We start from the raw sequence: 19,067 nt of genomic DNA, 5'->3' as shown, positions 1-19,067 counted from the left end.
GAAAGATGCCGAACTGAAAGTCTCAGGGGCAGGTGATTGGGTGGTATCTTCTTCCTTACGGCCTGCAGCCGCAGCCGGGTAATCCACGGGCGGTGCTCAGCAACCCCTGACTTTCTCTCTGAACCGCCTGATGCGTCTTTTCTTTCTTGAACTCATTAGGCACCAGTTCCTGAGCCCCTTCTTGGGAAGGTAGCCTTTTTTGTTCTTGGGGTGGTGGTTTTCTTTTCTTTCCCCCCCTTACCTTTTTAAAATTAAAGTATCATACACATGTAAAAACACACAGCTGACCGGTTGTCATAAAGGCAGTTCACTGACATCGCCACATCCCAGGATCAGACACAGGACACTGCCAGCCCCTCTGCAGTCTGCCTTACCCTCCCCCCAGCCATCTCCTCTCCTCCTCAGGGTGGCAGCTGCCCGGATCTCTAATGCTTTAACTGGATCTTGCCTATCTTTAAACGTCATGTAAACTGATTCACATAATACGTGTTCTTTTGTGTCTGGCTTCTTCCCTTTAACATTATTTGTGAGGTTCATCTAGGTTGTTACGATTCTGACCTTTAACCTCTGGGCCTCAGGGTCAAGTAAGAGTGTCCTGCATAACAGGGATTGTAAATGCTGTGGCCTGTGGCCGGGAAGACTTTGTCCCTGCAGTTTGCCTTCTTCACCGTGGCAGTGTTCTTGTAGTCGCTCGGAGGGCTCTCCTCAAGAGTGTTTCTCCAGAAAGTGCTATGATTCTTCTCTCTCTTGCCCTCCTCGCTCAGAATGACTTCTGACTGTTGGCAAGAGTTAAATCTTCCCCAAGAAGATAAGAAATGACCACCTCTGAGATTAGCCACCAAATTAGGCCACTGTCTTGTCTTTGTGAAGAAGATGGGCAAAGATGCCTGCCCAGAGGGAACAATTGTAAATCAGCGTACAGCTAGGCAAGGCTGGGGCAGCACTTTAAAAGACCATGAACTCTCTTGAACATCAAGTTCAGGAACCGCTGATACCATTGTATGGCTCCATGTTGAAAGATCTGTCTTGGTAATTGTATGTCATAGGAGATGGGCTGGAACATCCCAGCCTTTCAGAGATGGTTGCTGATTTATCCAAAATGCTATTCTGTTGCACAGAAAACATTAAAGCAACAGTTGGAAAGATCTAATTCCTTTCTGTAATTGTGCCCACAATTCCATCACCCAACATAAATTTTATTCTTTTAAAAATTATTTTTCGGGGCACCTGGGTGGCTCAGTCGGTTAAGGCTGCTGCCTTGGGCTCGGGTCATGGTCCCGGGGTCCTGGGATCGAGCCCTGCATCGGGCTCCCTGCTCGGCTGGGAGCCTGCTTCCTCCTCTCTCTCTATCTGCCTGCCTCTCTGCCTACTTGTAGTCTGTCTGTCAAACAAATAAATAAAAAATTTAAAAAAATCATTTAAAAAATTATTTTTCGGCGTGCTTGGGTGGCCCAGTCCATGTAGCGTCTGATTCTTGATCTCAGCCCAGGTCTTAAACTCAGGGTCATGAGTTCAAGTCCTGTGTTGGGTTCCGTGCTGGGCGTGGAGCCCTACTTTTTAAAAAAAAAATCTTTTTCAGGCATTATTTGTGTTCCTACGGAACGATTGTATAGTTGTAGTTAAAGCATCGCTCACATTCTTCCAGCCTTAAAATTAATGATTGTACTTGTTGCTTGTTGCCACAGGGCCCATGAATATTACATTTGGGGGTTTGTAATGTCTCACTAAGGTCGTGGGCCATCCATGAGCTGCATAACCAGTCCCTTACTTTTGGACAGTGTATTATTTTCTGTTTTCTCCTCATTAAAACTTACTCGCAAGGAGCCCTTTCTTGAATATGAACTTCTAGTTGCCTTTGAATTAATTCCTTAGGACACATTTCCGGGAGCAGGATGGCTATTTTGTCTCGGTGGTGTTAATCATGGGTTATATTGCCAACTTACTGCATTCAGGAAATTGTGCCAGATACATGGAAGCACTCCAGCTTCGCTCGTTCAACGTTTGGTGCCTCATGTTATTAGAGACGGTCCGTTTCTTGGTGTAATGTGTATCAGATCTCACCATGTCACTGTCCTTCGTAGTTTTCTGATAACTCGCAATTGAACAGGTAAATTCGAGGGTTCAGTGGATGGATGGATTAATCTGCATTTATAGAACATTGGCTGGTTCATAGTGTTCGATGTAAGTGTTCGATCTGGTGGACTTTTGATGAATGAAATTAATTAATCCCCTCTCGATGAGTTGTTGATGTGCTGTTTTTCTCTGTTTGCTTTCTGGGGTCTCGGTGGCTCCCACTCGTGCGCTCACTGATTCATCCAACATCTGTTGGGTCTCTTTCGGCTGCACTTGACAGAAACCCTTTGGCAGTTGCTGGAGCAGAAAGGGGGCCTTTGTGATCACGGTACTGTGGGAGCTCCCAGAGAGACTCAGGGTCTCCGTGTGTCTGCTTACTTCTTCCCAGACTCTTCACCTCCTCTTCATGTGGCTTGGTCTTCCCCACTCTCCCGTCTTACCTTGACTGTCACTTCCTCACAGATGCCTGTTTTCATTCTGTTTCCTCTTGCGGTGGCTGTTACGGGGAGAGAGGGGACGTGGCGGGGCAGTCACCCCATTGGGGCTCTCCTGTCACTCACCGCTAGCCCTGCAGCCAGCGTGTGCTCCCTGCTGGACCCAAGGAGGAGACCCAGGGACCAGAAGGAGAGGTGTGCCATCCCTGTCCCCAGGGGACCCACAACCCAGCGAAGGTGCCAGACCGACCCGCCAGAGGTGAGGCGATGAGTCACTTGGAGACAACAGGAGAGGAAGCAAGACCAGCAGAACGAAACTGCAAACCCCCGCTGTTGTGAAGCTAAATGATAAGATTAATCAGTAAAATCTGTGGCACGGTCCAGTTGAGGTGTGAAAATAGCTCAAAAGAAAAAAGAGGCAGTCCTGGTAAGAAGTGAATCCATTTTCACAAACCTATCTGGCTAGCTCCACCCAGCGAGCTACTGTCCAGCAGTGGCTGGGCTCCGACTTGACATCCATGACCTCAGCCACACACCCCTGAGCCTGGGGGGGCAAGCCGTGCTAAGCCCTCTTACAGATGAGGAACAAGATTGGACCGTGAATCTGAGTAACCGCGGGGTTATGAAGTATTTGAGAAAGACAAAGGAAAATAGCAATATGAGACAATTCAGTCTCAACGTGAAAACGTTACGAGGTGAGGAATTCCGAACGTGAGTCTCTAAAAGCGACTCCGGTTATAAACGGGATGGTGGGGAGAGGGGGGGACTTGGGAAGGGCCTCCCAGGCCAGGGGGCAACCGGTGCCGAGGTCTGAGTGGTGGCGTGCTGTGTCCTCAGAGTGGAGGGTGGGGGCAGGGGCATCGCTCGGGAGCTTAGAGAAGGAGCCGGGAATCTGCCTTCAGGGCTCCTGCTGGCCATTGCAGGGCCCACAGCTTGCTGCAGTGGAGGGAAGGCCAGCGAGATTGCTGGGGGGCGAGATGAGGAGGGCCTCCTGTAGCCTCTTTGCCGTTATACTTGGTCATACTTTATCCCTTTCCCCTGTTCTTAGTTTTCCTGGTTAAGGTTTGTTATTTTAGGCTGGCTTAATTAGACTCATCCCTGAATTGTCCCGGAGATCACCAGGGAGAAACCAGAGATAGGGCTGGAGGGGCGCTGCCACAGCTGTGCCGAGTGGCCTTGGTGGAGAACCCCCCCCCCCTGCCCCCTGCTAGGTCACCTGCATGTGCCCTGGCCTCATCTCTTCAGGGCTGCTTTTCAGGTGCTTGCCACCCGCTGTCGGAGTCCATACTTGGAGCATGACCTCCCCATGCTGAAGCCTCCGAGCTGCAGAGAAGAAAGCCCAGGGTCACTCAGATTCCACTTATTCTCCAAGTCTGAAGTGTGGGGAAAACGTCCCGTAGCCTGAAAGAACGCACTTCCGTCGCCAGTGGCCCTTCTTGGGCACTCCTTTCTCGTGGGTCACCATCCTGTGCGATGGCCTTTATGGTACAGACCCATTCACACTGTTATAAGTTGTTTGTTCCCTTTGGGACATTGATGTTGTGCCCTTACGAGCTGAAGGCTTGTTAACGTGGCTCTGAATGGGGACTTGTCCGCATCCAGGCTCCGCCACGGATACTTCATAACCCCGCGGTTACTCAGATTCACGGTCCAATCTTGTTCCTCATCTGTAAGAGGGCTTAGCACGGCTTGCCCCCCCAGGCTCAGGGGTGTGTGGCTGAGGTCATGGATGTCAAGTCGGAGCCCAGCCACTGCTGGACAGTAGCTCGCTGGGTGGAGCTAGCCAGATAGGTTTGTGAAAATGGATTCACTTCTTACCAGGACTGCCTCTTTTTTCTTTTGTAATCATCCTTCTCTTTTCCTGGGCTGCAGTGTGATCCGGATACAGACATGGGTCGGCCAGCCCTTGACGGTCACTCTAGCCTCGGGCCAGTGCTGCGTTTCCTGGTCCTCTTTCCCTGCCGTCCTCAGGAGCGTCCTGACAGAGATCAGCTGACAGTCACCAGGCATTGCTCGTTCACGACGAGTCATGGGTCCCCATTGCATTATTTTAATTAGGCAGCTAAAGATTATATCAACTCTCCCAGGCCTGTTTGATGGGGGCTGGCAGGTTGCTGAAACATTTGTAGTATTTATTGCCGGGTCTCTGGGGCTTCTGGCGGGGTAGGAAGCGTGGCTTTTAGAAGCTGTGTTCTTACTTTGTGTGTCTATAGAAGGCTGACTCTGCATCTCAACCGACGTGATTCCATTTATCCCTTGCAGGGGACCTTTTTAGCCCTTCGTCTTTTGCTCATTGAGTGATGTGTATTGGTAATGAGTGAAAATATTTATCAGTTTGGAGAATAGCTGTGTCGGCCTTTCTGCCCCTGCTAAGACAGTGGGGAGCCCAACACCGTTTTCCTCAGGCTCCCTGGCCCAATGACGATGCATGCGTGTGGGTCAGGAATTGGTGAAGAAGTGGGGGGGGGGGCAGCGGTTATCTCTAAGACATGCGGAAATGTGTGGCCCTGTGAGAAAAGATGAGACTCTATTTATAAACACAAGTGTCCCTTGGTCTGTAATTATGACGCGTCTGCCTTACATGTGAAGACGTTTTCCCCACACTTCGGACTTGGAGAATTAGTGGAATCTGGAATTTGGGGTTCTTTTATCTAGAATGATGGTTTCATGGTATTAAAATACTTTAATTTCCATTTTGCTGTTAACTGTTGAAAGTGTTATTCATGTAAGATACACAGAATTTCCTTTCTGTTCCTTGCCCAGGTCAGTAAAATGCACAGGGTACGTTCAGCGTGAACCATGCCTTCAGGCGCTGAGGATGTGGGGATGAATGAGATGCGGTCCCTGTGGGCAGCCGAGGCAGCCCCAGGCCTGTGAGCAGGCAGAGGCGATGCTGCAGAGTCGGGCACCGACAGGAGCATGTGGAGAAGGTCAGGGGGAGCACGCAGAGGGCTCACTCTTAGCCCAGCTGCCAGAGATGTCATTTAGCTTGAGTTCTAGTGAAGACGGGCCAGATGCCGAAAGCCAGTGCCCACCAGTCGTGCAAGATGTTAGCAAAGACTTGCCAAAGTGTCGCCCGAACTGAAAGATTTCTGTGTTCCGGAGCCTGACAGAGGGAAAGGCGAACCGGAAGTCAGAGAGAAAGGTCAGGTGCGGGGAGTTAGTTCAGTTCTTCAGGGCCTCTGGATCATGCTCCGGCTTCGTTCTGCGGCTGGAGTCCTTGGCGGGTGTGCAGGCAGGGCTGTGGGAGAGTTCACGTGTCAGATCATCTGGATAGAGCATGGGGCATCCGCGTGGATGGACGGATGATGGACAGAGGGAGCGGGAGGGAGACAGAGCGGGCAGGCGAGTGGCTGGGTGGTTAGTGGGTGGGGATGCATGGTTGGGTGGACGGGTGGCAGATGGATGGGGGAGTTACCTGAAGGTGAGCAAGCCAGGCCACAGGCTTTTGCCCTTGTCCAGAAAAGAAATGAGGAGGGCCTGAACCAGTGTGGAGGTATTGAAACAGAAATAGGGAGATACTTAGGAGGTGAAATCAGGTGCTGAAAAACCGAGGTGACTGCAGTTGGGGTCATGGGGATGTTGAGGAAGGCCGTCAAGTCTCCGACTTCACGATTGGGTGGCGAAGAACTGGACGTCTGGAGGTGGGACCCGTTTGGTGGGGAGGATAGAAAGTCCAAATTAGTACATTTGGGTCAGCTAGGCAGAGGCCCCGCAGATGGTTGGATACTCAGTCCCAAGATCAGGGAGGGGCAGAGGAGGTAGAAGAACGAAGTGGTCAGTGGGGGAAGGTACCGATTGTGGCATTAAAGGTTTACAGAAGTCCACAGAGGAAGGTTATATGCAGGGATGCTTCTAGAAGGAGAAGAATGGAAGTGTTGACCACAGAACTGTGGAGTGCCCGGGTATGACAGGTTGTATAGCACAGTAATACCAACCCCGTGTGCTAGCCCCTGTGCTAACCAGGGCAGGGGGAGTATAAAATGCAGCACCCGCATATGTCCGTTCATTTGTTTTAACAGGTGAATTATGGGTCTGCTCATCCCAGTAATGGATGTGCCTGTTGCTACCTCACCCTCCCAGAGAGCCGTGTTTTCCGTCTCTGTTAGTGCCTCTCTAGCAGCCCCTCACCTCTGCAGGTTCCACGCCTGCCAGGGTCAGGCGTGCCCAGCGCAGATCTGCCGCCTTACTGAGTGGTCTTCTGCCTTCCCCTGGCTCTCGGGACTGCGCAGTGCTCTTGGAGAGATGGTCCAGCAGCCTCTCCAGGGCCAGAGCCTGCCCCTCTCTAGACCTCAGGCTGCGGGTCCCAGAAGGAAGCCGCAGCCACTCCAGTCCCCACCTCTGTGCTCCCCAGATGGGCTCCTCTTTCGTCCGGTCAGTGGGCCGCACCCTGGCTTACTCTCAGAGCCTGCTCGGTGGTGTCGTTCCTGGGGCCTCCCCAGGCAGAGCTGGCTGCTCTTCTCTCTCCGTGGCGAGCCCTCTTCTGTCACTGGTTGGCAGGGGTCTGGGCGTGGGCAGGCCGTTCCCCTAGAGCTTCTGGACTCGCACGTGGCCAGGGGATCGTTGTTCCTCTGGCTCCGGGCCTGGCACCGCATTCACACGTGGGAGCTGCTAGCCCAAGGACGCTCACCTTCTCTTCTCTCCTTTCCAGGGAAGCAGTTCAAGTGCACGGTGTGTGACTACACGGCGGCCCAGAAGCCCCAGCTGCTGCGGCACATGGAGCAGCACGCCTCCTTCAAGGTGAGAGGACGCGGCGCGTGGCGTGCAAGGGCGCGTTGGAAGGGCATCGCTTGTCCCAGTGAAGCTGTCCTTATTTTGGGGTGTTCCCCTCACTTCCGGGCCCCTTAGCTAGTGTGCACAGAGTCCGAGGTGTAGCGCACTTGGTGGTGTGCTCTCTCCTTCCAGAAGGGTGGGATTTCTCTGTCCTTTGGCAGCCAGGTCCAGGGACCATGCATGACTAGAGAGGCGCTTACTGCACACACCAGGAGGGCATAGAGGAGAGGATGTGAGCTCTCGGGACAAGGGGTGTGCTTCCGCATCCCAGATGGCCTCGGGTCAGTCCCCTGGTACTACAGGCATGATGATGCCCAGCGAGAGACCTGGAGATGGTGGGCGCGGGGTGCCCGCTCCAGAGGCGGTGGCTGTCCGTATTCATGTCATAGCCAGAGCTGGGATCCCCTGAATGTGGATGCTGAATATGTCCTTGGCCGCGGCTTCTGCCACAGTTACTGACAGTAGGACCTGTGGGCCAGTGACTGTGTTTGCTAGAAGCTTCTGTCGGCGCTGGCAGCTTGCTGCTGCTGCTGCTGCGTCTACACGTGAGAATGGAAGCTCGGTGCTCTAGCACGTTTGTCGAAACTGTGTCCACCGCTGTACCCCAGAGAACGTAGGAGGGGGGTGGGCTGTGGGTCACCACACTTGCAAGTTGCATTTATTGAGCACCTACTGTATGCCTGCCCCGTTCCGAGAGTTTCTCTCCTGTCAGCTCTCCCCTACCCCACAGTAGATCCCATCATCCGTCTCTGACAGATGAAGAACTTGAACCCCAGAGAAGGTAGCCGATCCCCTATTAGGCTTGTCTGCCATGCCCACAGCTGCAGCTTTCAGTCACTGTTGGATTACCGACCAGGCCATGTTGTCACCACTTTGGAGGGGACTTGGACTCCACCACCAGCAAGCTCTTTTGAGGCTCAGAACAGCTCTGTGTGAGATGACGTCTCAGGATCTTGCCTCAGGTGGTTAAGAAACCACATGGCCCAGAGGGTTAAGGGTTTATGTGCTTTGAACATCGAGGAAGGTTGACTTTGCTCCGAGTCCGAGGTGTGGCCTTCTCTCCGCGTGTCTGCTCCTTACTCCTCGTGGGCAGGGAGAGGCTCATGGGGAAGACTGAGGGGGCTGCACCTGTTGCTTGTGTTGTGGCTTCAGTATCGCTGCGGCGGATCTGTGTTTCTCTGTCATCTTGAGGGAGTGGTGGTCTGTCTGTGGGGAGCTCTTCGGATATCGTGCAGATTTTTACGTGATGAAAATGAAGAGCTTTATGTCGCGTTGCACAGCCACAGGCGTTTCTTCGGGGGAGCGTAGACTTCAGCAGACTAGGGCAGGTCGGGTGCTTGGGAACAGTGAGCCGAGGCAGCTCTCGCTTCGTCTATGAGGAAGGGGACCTGCCAGTTCTTTATCGTCCTCTCCGTCCCCCGTCCCCGGACTGGAGCTAGACTTCCCATTCATTCCTGGGCTTTTAGCGGGAAGCGTCTTCCCTCCCCAGCAAGACACAGGCCTACAGTCCCTCCGCTCCCAAATCCTTCGGCTTCTGTGCAGGGGAAGTGGATTTGGGGGTGGTTTGAGCTGCCATCAGGCCGCTGCGGTCTGCTGCTGGGGTCTGAGGAGCTCCCGGGCGCAGCTGTCCCTGGGGTCATGTCTGCCTTCTCACTGGCACCTTCCGTACCGAGCGGTGTCGCGGCTGGAGTGGGACCCGCTCAGTCCGACCTTGGCCTCTCACCTCCTATGGGTCAGGGTCTCTCATAGCACGAGTTAGTAAGTGACACGACACATGACGGGGACTGACAGAGCAAAACGAAGTTGGTTCCCGCCAACCGCGCGCATGCTGACAGGTGAGGACTCTTCTCTTCTCTCTTTCCTTCTCTTCTCTTTTCCCGAATCTCCATCACTTTCCTGTTGCTACTCTGATACCGCCAACTCATAGCTTCAAACTACACAAGTTATTACTGAACACTTGCTAATTCCAGCTCGGGTCTCATGGAGTTAAAGGCAAGGCGATGGCAGGGCTGTGTTTCATCTGGAGGCTCAAGGACAGAATCGATCCCCGAGCCTTTTCCGGCTTCTGGAGGCTGCCCGCGTTCCGTGGCTCTTGGCCCCAGCCCTCCATTTTCCAAGGCAGCAGCATAGCATCGCCTCTCTCCCTCCGCTGCCTCGCTTCTGCCTTTCCCCTGGGGGGACCCTTGTGATTTCACCTGTGGGCCCATTGGAGGGCGCAGGAGAACGTCCTTACCTTAAGGCCAGATAGTTAAGAACCTTGACTCCCCTATAATTGCACCTTTTTGTCATGGGAGCTTCCAGGTGTGAGGACGTGGATGTGTTTGTGGGGCCGTTACTCCGCCCGCTGCTGCTCCTTCTTCTCTTCCTTTCACGTCCGCTCTGTGGCAGCAGATTCTCATCAGAATCCAAAACTACATGGCACCCACGCTCGCACGCTCCCTCTGCATACCAGTGGCAAATATGACTAAGAGTCTAGCCTCTCTGTCTTACTGATGCTACGTGAGACCCCACAATCATCGCACAGACACGGCTAGTCTGTCGCCGGCGGCTTGCCAGAGGAAACCAGTCTGCTTTCCGAGATGCAGATATATAATTTGCAGTATGCAGTTTGTGTCAGGAAACACTGTAATAAGGACAACCTCTTGTATTGCCTTTTAAAATGACATGGTTTTATTTATTTATTTTACAAATAAAATTAATACGTGTTCACTCTGTAAGACTTAGAAAGTGCTTTTTGTTCTCTTTCTTTGCAAAATTTTTGGAAACGGTATTTTTTTTTTTAGACCTAATCGAGGTCATACTGTAAACGAGCATTTTGGGGTGGAGGTTAAAACTTCAGTTTTACCACAGATAAAGCTCTGTTAGAGAACGTAGCTTAAATGAGTGGCCAGATGGTTTGCCAAGAATACTTCGCTTTTGAGTTTGAATAACCTCCTAGTGGAAGGGCTGGAGAGCCTCCTGATTGGAACATTATAAATATGGCCTTTTTGAAAAATCAGCGTTCCACTTTTTTTTTTTCCATTTCATGAAAATATACTTACTGTAAAACTACTTTTAATGGCTGCTTTAGGATGAGTATCCTAGTTTAATTACCCATGGCCCTCATAATTGGACAGTTTGGTTGCTCCTAGTTTTTGCTGTTACAAGTAAATCTGTGAAGGACATCTTCATGCCAAAAGCATTTCCAAGTCATCCTAAAATCGAAAGGACTGTAAAACGTGGGGGGAAGCCCATCAAACCACTGAGAATTCACGAGCAGTGAAGGTGTCTGTGCGCCTCTTGCAACTGTAATTAAAATGCGTTCCCTAGGGTGGAACCAACACCATCAATCTTGAGCAAGTGCCAGAGAACACACTTGTCCCAGAGGAGTCTGTGGAGCCAAGGGCCTCCAGACTCCATGGACTTGTTCCTTCCCTCTGGCTCTTGAGCTCTGGCTTCCTCACAAATATGTAGGCTCCGACGCCACTCCATGCGGCAGGGTGATCACAGGTGGGAGTCACCTCACATGGCTTTCTGTCTCTCTCTGTTGGGCTCCTTTGACCCCACAACTCCGTTAATAGGATTGTTCTTGATTACGTAGGCTGGGTGGCTCAGTGGTAGTCTCCCTACACTTTAATAAATGGGGGCTTTATCTCATTGAAAACAGTTTTATTTTAAAATAATTCTAAACTGTATACAGTCCTGTGGATTTCCCAGGTACCCGTCCCCCATCTTCCCTCAATGACAGTGTCGTCTTTAACCATACCGTATTATCAAAACCAGGAAATTGACTTTGATATCCTACTGTTAACTAAACCATGGGCCTTCCTTGGGTTTGACGTCTTACCTAATAAAGTATTTTGAAGATAGTTTTCGGTTCACAGCGAAATTGAGAGGAGAGTAGACACTTCTCCTATATTGTCTGGCCCTGCCTCGCACGCACAGCCTCCCCATTGTCAGTGTCCCCACCAGAGTCATGCATTCGTCCCAATCCATCCCATACTCCTAGGTCATACTGACCCTAGGCCTAGTCTGTAGTAGGGCGCCATATTGGTTTTCTACCTTCTGTGGGTTTGGATAAATGTATTGTGACATGTATCCAATGTTATCGTTATCATACAGAGCCGTCTCACTGCCTTGAAAGTCCTCCGTTCATCCCTTCCTCTCCTGACCCCCCCTCCCCCCCCCGTCTCCCCTGGCAATGACTGATCCTCCTCCTGTTTCCATAGCTTTGCTTTTTCAGAATGTCCTAGAGTTGGAATCATACAGCATTTGGCTTTTTCGGATTCTTTCACTTAGTAATAGACATTTAAGGTTCCTCTGTGTCTTTTCATGACTCGATGGTGCATTTCTTTTTAGTGCTGTAGAATATTCTATTACCTGGATGTGCCACAGTTTATCCATTCACCTACTGAAGGACATCTTGGTTGCTTCCAAAGTTTTGGCAGTTAGGAATGAAGCTGCTTAAACACTGTGTGCAGATTTTTGTCCCGACCTAAGTTCGCAGATCCTTTAGGTAAATACTAAGGAGTCCAATTGCTAGAGTGTATGGTAGGAGTGTGTTTAGCTCTGCAGGAGCCTGCCACTCTGTCTTCCACAGTGGCTACACCATTCTGCGCCCCCACCAGCAATGTGTGAGTGTTCCCTGTGCTCTGCATGGTCACCAGCATTTGGTATCGTCAGTATTCTGGATTTGGGTCATTCTAATAGGTGTGAGGTGATACTCATCCTTGCCTTAATTTGTATGTCCCTGATGACAGGCTATGGAGATCTTTCAAGTGCCTGCTCATCATCTGTTTATCTTCGTTAGTGATGTGTCTGTTCAGGCTTTTTGCTCTTTTTCTTTTTTTTTTAAACTTGGGTTATTCATTTTCTCAATTTGTTGAGTTTTACTAGTTCTTTCTGTATTTTGGATTAACGTTCCTTTATCAGATACGTCTTTCCAAATATTTTCTCCCAGTCTGCAGCTTCTCTTTTTATTGTCTTGGATAACTTTATTTTTAAATGAAGTTTTATCTTTTTATTTAAGAGGATGCTTATAGAAAGGGGGCACTTGTTTTTGCTAGCCCTGTAGGCATCATTACATACTAAGTGTGAGGGTTACAAGCTTATTTCACTGGGGTTCATACAGCCTGTGAAACTGGATTGTAATTACTGATTCTGAAAAACAGAACCTTGCTATTTTCTTTCGTGTCGTGAAAGTCATTGAGGTTGGGGTGGGCAGTTCTGATAGAGAAGGGGGAGGGGAGGAGGGAAATGGTTCCACAGACCCCTGTTGGAGCTAATTTGGGGTCACTCAGCTTCCCTTCCTAGCTTGTGTGCTCTTCTGATGGACTCACCCTTTCCTTCTAGGAACTAGTCTAGATTTCTCGTACTTGTTAGATATCAAAGCCAGAGAATGATACTTTAAGGTAGTATTTTTCAAAATCAAGAAGGAAAATACTGATTGAGCAGCTGGAATTCTTATGCTACTGGTTTTTTAACATTTGCTTGATTTTCATGAATATCTTCTATTAAAAATAAATTGCTCTCTGCATCCGAATTGAAAAATAGGTAAAGGGAACAGCTGTCAGGGATATCATAACGTGCCTCACCTCACTGATAATTTAAAAACAAAATAAAGGGAAAGCATGCAGTGATACCATTTTTTGCTTATCAGTTAATTAATACTCACAAGCTTGATAGCACAGTCTGTTGGTGAGGCGTGTGAGACCGGTCTGTACCTGGCTGTTGGGAGATAAATGGTCCCAGGCCCTGGGGGGGGGGCAGTTGGAGAACCTGCCCCATTTGCAGGTGCACCTGCTGTTTGCCTCAGCCTGCCTCTTGTAAGAAGCGATCTTACGGATGCACTTGCTGATGTCCAAAATAAGGACTTTGCAGTGTTATTTATTGGAAACAATGGAAATGTTTGTGGATAAAATAAGGCTTAAATAAACCAGGGGGCATCCAAACACCAGTACACTGTACAGCTACCAAAAGGAGTAAGGAAGCCCTTTACTTACTTCTTTGGAAAGGTATATATATATATGGAAAAAGCAAGATTTAAAACAGTCAAGTACACTGCCTCTGAGGTAGGAAAGGGCAAAGGTAGATTTGCATTTATTTATGTCTACTTTAAAGCCTCTTGAAGCATAATGCACAAAATAAATAAACTGAACGGTTGGGCAGCGAGGCCTGGGCCTGGGTAGATAGGAGGCCAGGGCTTAGAGTGAGACTTTTCCCATTAAGTTTTGAACTGGGTGAACTGAATGTTTTTGCCTGTTCAGTAAATTTAAGTAAAAAGCAAAACTAAACAAAAAATGATATTTTAGATACTATCCAATGTCAAAGCAGAATGTAAACTTGTTCATCATCTCTGATATAGTCCTGGGAAAGCAGTGACAGATTGCCCTTTGAAGTTCATTGGGATTCTGTTTTGCACTTGAAAATCTCTGAGACCAATTAGGTCTTGCAGGAGAACACGGAATTTAGAATTAGATAGACTCAAGTTCAGGCCCTGACTGTGCCATTTGTAGTCTGTTTAATTTAACCTCTTTATGCAATTTTATTGTTTTTGCTGATTGTAATATTTTTGTCTGCTGTTAGAGATACTCAAAGCAATACCATTTGTATGAGTAGTGGGTATGGTATGTGGTAAATGATCAAAAATTTTTGGTTCTTTTCCCCTCCCCAGTCTTTAAAACTGACTCGTTTCCAAAAAAAAGTGACCATGGTTTATTTTCTTTTTAGTGGGCTTAAATTTACGTTTGCAAGTCACTCATTATAATATTTTCTAGATACTCTGTTTTCTTCACATGTCTTTATTTTTTTCTTTTTTAATTTAAATTCAATTAGCCAATGTATAGTACATCATTAGTTTTTGATATAATGTTAAACGATTCATTAGTTGCACGTAACACCCAGTGCTCATCACATCATAGGCCCTTCCTAAGCCTGTCTCCCGATTACCCATCCCTGCCCCCACCTCCCTTTCCACAACCTCAGTTTGTTTCCTGGAGTCAGTAGTCTCATATGGTTTGTCTCCCTCTCTGATTTTTTCTACATATGTCTTCAGATGTTGGAGTTATTTTACTTTTGTTGTTGTTATTTATGGTTTTGGAGTTGGGGAGATAAGGATCAAACTCTCGATGCCACTAAATAACTAGGTGACCTCTGAGGATTTTTATCTTTGCCTTTTGGGGCCACTGCCTCCTCATTGGGAAAATGGGAACAATGATGTCATTATTTCAGAAGGAGGGGTTGATTTGAGGGTGGAGACCAGAAGGAATATATCCTCACAGCTTGGGGCAGACTTGGATCATCAGCCCTGTACTGGCCACCCTAAGGGGGAGGTGCTTGGAGGATCTCAGGCTTCCTGTTTTGTTAATGGGAGCAGTTCTGGCCTCCAGCTACTCTTCCCACCAGATCAGTTCTTACTCAACTTCAGAGCCACCTTGAGATCTTACCAGATCTGGAGGTAATGGATTCCCAAACCCAGGAGATGCTTTTGTGATTTCATTGAGCCTAAAGGTCATCACGCATCCTTGACTCCCATACATTCTCCTGTGGTTCTGATGAAGCAGGCCCATGGACCATAATCTGTCAGCCACCACACTGGGTTTTGAACTCTGAAGGAAACGTCCTGAGTCTTTATATTTATAGTGTGTTCCTGTTAAATAGCATATAGCTGGATCTTGTTTATGCTTGTGTGTGCACAGCCAGTCTGAAAATTACTGCCGTTTAATTGGAGTGCTTTTAGTCCATTTACATTTAATGTAATTTTGATATGTCTCATTTGAAAAGTACCATCTTGATTTATTTTCATTTTCTTTTTAGTGCTTGCTGTACATGTTATACTATGCATCTGTATTATAACACATTCTAGCTAGCTCCAGATATACTATTTCATGAATAGTATAAGAACCATGAAATGCTGTAATTCATATTATTTCTCTTCTACCCTTGGTGCTCTTGTAGTCCTGTGTATAACTTCCATTTGTTATAAACTCAATGCAAAGTTTATAATTTTTTTGCTTTATACAGTCAATATTTAAACATATATATCAAAATGTAATTTTTAAATCATAAAATATATTTACATATATTTATATAAATACATTTTAATATTATGTATTATATATGTATTTTATATATTTATTTATATTATATATATATGTATGTAAAAATATATATTTAAAGACATTTTTAAAAGGTTTTATATTTGCCTATATATTCAGCCTTTCTGGAGTTCTTTATTTTTTCCTTTCAGGCCTGGCTTTCCACCTGATGAATTTTCCTCCTAGCATTTGTTATGTGCTGGTTTGCTGGAGTTAAATTGTCTCAGCTTTTGTCTGTTTGGAAATTCTTTACTTTGTGTAAATTTACTTTACTTTTGATGACTGTGGATTTCTAGGGGGACCTTAATCTAACGACATTGTTCTGTAATGTTTTATACTTTGTTATTTTTAATCCTTATCATTTTTCCCTGTGTGTAATGCTCCTTTTTCCTCTGTGTGGTTTTAAGCTTTTTCTCTCTTTCTTTGGTTTTCATCATATTACCATCAGTAAGCTTAGGTATGGCTTCCTCGTGTTTGCCCTGCTTGGGGTTGGCTGAGCTTGTAGGTCTTGTGGGTTGACACCTTTCCATCAGTTCTGGACCAGTGTCTTCTTAGCCATTGTCTCTTGAATATTACTTTTTCTCCATATGTTTTCTCCTTCCCCTCCAGGACAATACTGTGTCATATGTTAATCTGTTCGGTATCTCACAGCATTCAGGTGATCTCTCTCTCTCTCTCTCTCTCTAATTCTTCTTTCTCTTTGTGTTTCAATTTATATGACTTCTATTGATCTTTTTCCAAGATAACATTTCCTTCTCCTAACATCACATCTGCTGTTTCAATACTCAGGTGAATTATTCACTTCTGATTCTTTTTTTAATTTCTAGCATTTTCTTTTGGTTCTTACAGTTTTTATATCTCTGCTAAAATTTATCATCTGGTCACACATGGTTTTCATTAGAGCCTTTAACACATTTTTCATCACTATTTAAATGTTTATATCTAATAATTTCAGTGTCTGCTCTATCCGTATTTCACTTCCTATTTATTTTTTCTTGATTTGGGAGCTCATTTTCTTGTTTCTTTGGATGTCTCAAAATATTTTACTAAATGCTAGATAATATGTATGAAAGAACAGTAGAGACTGAGCTAACTAGTAATTGGCCATGGGAAAAGTAAAGTACCTCTTTTCATATCAGGCCAGTAGTGTGGGGGACTGTCCGGAGATACCTAACAGGCAGGCCTAACTGTGTCCTGTAAAGATGTCCTTGCAAGCTTTCTTCTTGGCTGGCATTTGGGACCTTGGACATGAGAGGACTTCCCACAACCATCATTGCTAAGAGGAGTTACAGTGCCTAAACTGTCTAGACAGCACGGTGTGTGCCGAATATCTGCTTGCTTCTAAGAATCTGGAGCCTTGATCTGTGCTTTTGTGATTAGTCGAGTAAAGCCCTGGCACTGAGCTTCCTGCGAACTTCCCAGGCTGGTACCATTTCACAGGTGTCATTCCAGCTTGTTGCTGGGGAATTAAGCTGCCCTGTGGAACCCCACTGGGAGAGGACTCTTGGAAACTTAGGCCTGGTTTCCCCTGGACTTGGCCCCACATGCCTCTTCCCTTGGTGAGTTTTGCTTTGCATTCTTATGCTATAAGGAACTGCAGCTGTGAGTTTGACTGTATCATGAGTCCCGTGAGCCTTCCCAGACTATCATCGAACCTGGAGGTGGCCTTGGATCCCCCCAGAAGCTCATCTGGGGTCGAGCTGAATCTGGGCTCTGTTGCAGCTCCAGAACGGGTTCTCCACTGTCTTCAGATGTTTTGAGAACAGGATCAGGACTTTCCTTGCAGCAAGGCTGGGCATTTGAGCACAGTGAGACTCCAGAACTCACTTTCTCTTTCACTGCACAGCTGCTGCCTTTCTAAATGGTGCGCGCTTTCTATCAGCTTGTAGGCCGGTGGCCAGCTTCTCGAGTTGTTGGCACGATCCTTTTTCTCTCCAGCTTTCCACTCCTTGGGGAAGCTCTCTCCCCTCTCTGCCCAGCCCCGCCTCAGGAGAGCCTCTGCTCTTTGTGGCGGTCTTTGTGGCAGAGGACTTCCTCTTCCCTTGCTCGCTCTGGGCCAGGAATCCTTGCTGTTGCTGCCTTGTGTGCAGTGAAGACCCAGGGCCCCGAGGGCTGGAGTGGATCTCTCTCTCCTCTCCTGGCCCAGCCCCCAGCCCTGCCTCTTCGTACCTGAGGCAGTTCCTCATCTCACAGAGCCAGGGATGAGAGCAGCCACGGGTCTCTTTCCTCTTGGGCAGTGCTTACTGGCTTCTAGAATTTGGCTCACTTCGTCTTCTTTGTGTCCTTGGCAGTCTGGTGGATTTAAATAAAGATGGGTCCTGTTGTTTTTGTGGGAGCAACAGCCCCTTGTGATTTCCTGCACCCTCACTGGAAACAGAAGCGCCCCGCCGTGGATTTGGCAAGGCCTAACAGGACGCCTGCACGAAGCATACATGTTCTCTTGACTCCCTCCCCTACCCATTCTGGACAGGCAGAGATTTGGCTGGAAGTGAGGAGCAAGGAGGGCACTTGAGGCAGCCGACGGCTGCTGTCATGAGTAATCTGGGGGGGGCCAAAGTCACCGTGAGCTCCGCCAGCTCTCGGCCGAGGCTGTTCTCCATTCGGCGGCTCACGAGTCGGGGTGGGAAGACCTCGGGCTTCACAGACCCTTGGCACAGTGTGCCGGCGGGAGGAATAACAGCATGCGGCTTCGGTGTAAGCCCCTGACGGCTCTTCTGTGTTGACTTTATATGTCATGGCTTCGTGGGCAGACGGTCTTGGAATCCAGCCTTGCCACTTACTTCTGGTGTGGCCTTGGGCAAGACACCTAACCTCTGTGACATGGTGATTGAGCAGCACATCTTGTCACTTACAGGTTGTGAGCAGTACGTAGGTGCTTACTGGAGGGCTCGACACCCTGTTCTCAAATGTTCGTTCCACCCAGACTCCTGGTTTCTTCCTCTCTCTTTTCATCTCAGGAGTGTAGTGTCTGCATGGTGGTGTCCTCTCTGTCATGCCTTTATTCAAGATTCTTGGTGCCTCTGACGTGTTCTGTTTGCTCATGGAGACACAGTCACCTAATTCCACAGATTTATGCATTCCTTTACACCCTGCTTGATCACAGAAATACATCACTCAACACAGAACCTCCTACCAGGTGCATTTCCCAAGTAGAGCTACTCGTGCACTCGCCTTCTTCTGACAGAGGGGGCTGTCTCTCCTGAAGGGTGCTGCTCAGAGCCGCTGGACCTGTCCACAGTATCACAGAGTCTGACTGCCCTGAACACAGGGCCAGCCCCGCACTTGGCCGCGTCCTTCTCTCCTCGGCTCTACTTCCCACTCGTGTTTTGCGTTTACGCTGAGACATGTCACCGGCCCCAGAGCCGGAGGGAGCTTGCACTTAGGGTCTTTGCTTCGCGAGGCTCCAAGTGCACCACGAGATTCCTGACTTCTTTAAAACAAGTCAAAAATTTGGTGCATGAATTTGCCAAGTCTGGAAAAATAAAAAGGCCAGTCTAAAATCAGCAGTTTTCAGAATCTGTGCATTTTGGAAACTGTTCGGTGCAACTTACTGTTGACCCTCCTTTAGACTTCTTCATTCCTGAAACGAGGCCTGTTTTTGACAAATGGCCATGATCGCTCCTCTGCCCTGGCTTTCGGAAGGTGAGGGCTGGCCTTCTCTCTTGTGGCCATAAAATTTTTAGATGTATAGAAGGATATTTTTTTTTTTTTT

The 19,067-nt window shown here is 48.1% G+C and overlaps 1 protein-coding gene across 1 annotated transcript in view; it reads left to right on the top strand.

Annotated features, from left to right (window-relative positions):
- The window catches only part of ZFAT (zinc finger and AT-hook domain containing), a 188,897-nt gene that overhangs the window by 108,210 nt on the left and 61,620 nt on the right, over nucleotides 1-19,067 (top strand). The window contains exon 11 of the mRNA XM_059395207.1: nucleotides 7,159-7,247. Coding sequence (XP_059251190.1) covers nucleotides 7,159-7,247 — 89 coding nt within the window. The remainder of the gene's footprint in view (nucleotides 1-7,158; nucleotides 7,248-19,067) is intronic.

The sequence above is a fragment of the Mustela nigripes genome, chromosome 3 (genome assembly GCF_022355385.1).
Source record: "Mustela nigripes isolate SB6536 chromosome 3, MUSNIG.SB6536, whole genome shotgun sequence".
NCBI lineage: Eukaryota > Metazoa > Chordata > Mammalia > Carnivora > Mustelidae > Mustela > Mustela nigripes.
Note: the sequence above shows the minus strand (reverse complement) of the source record. Positions and strands in the feature narration are given on the sequence as shown.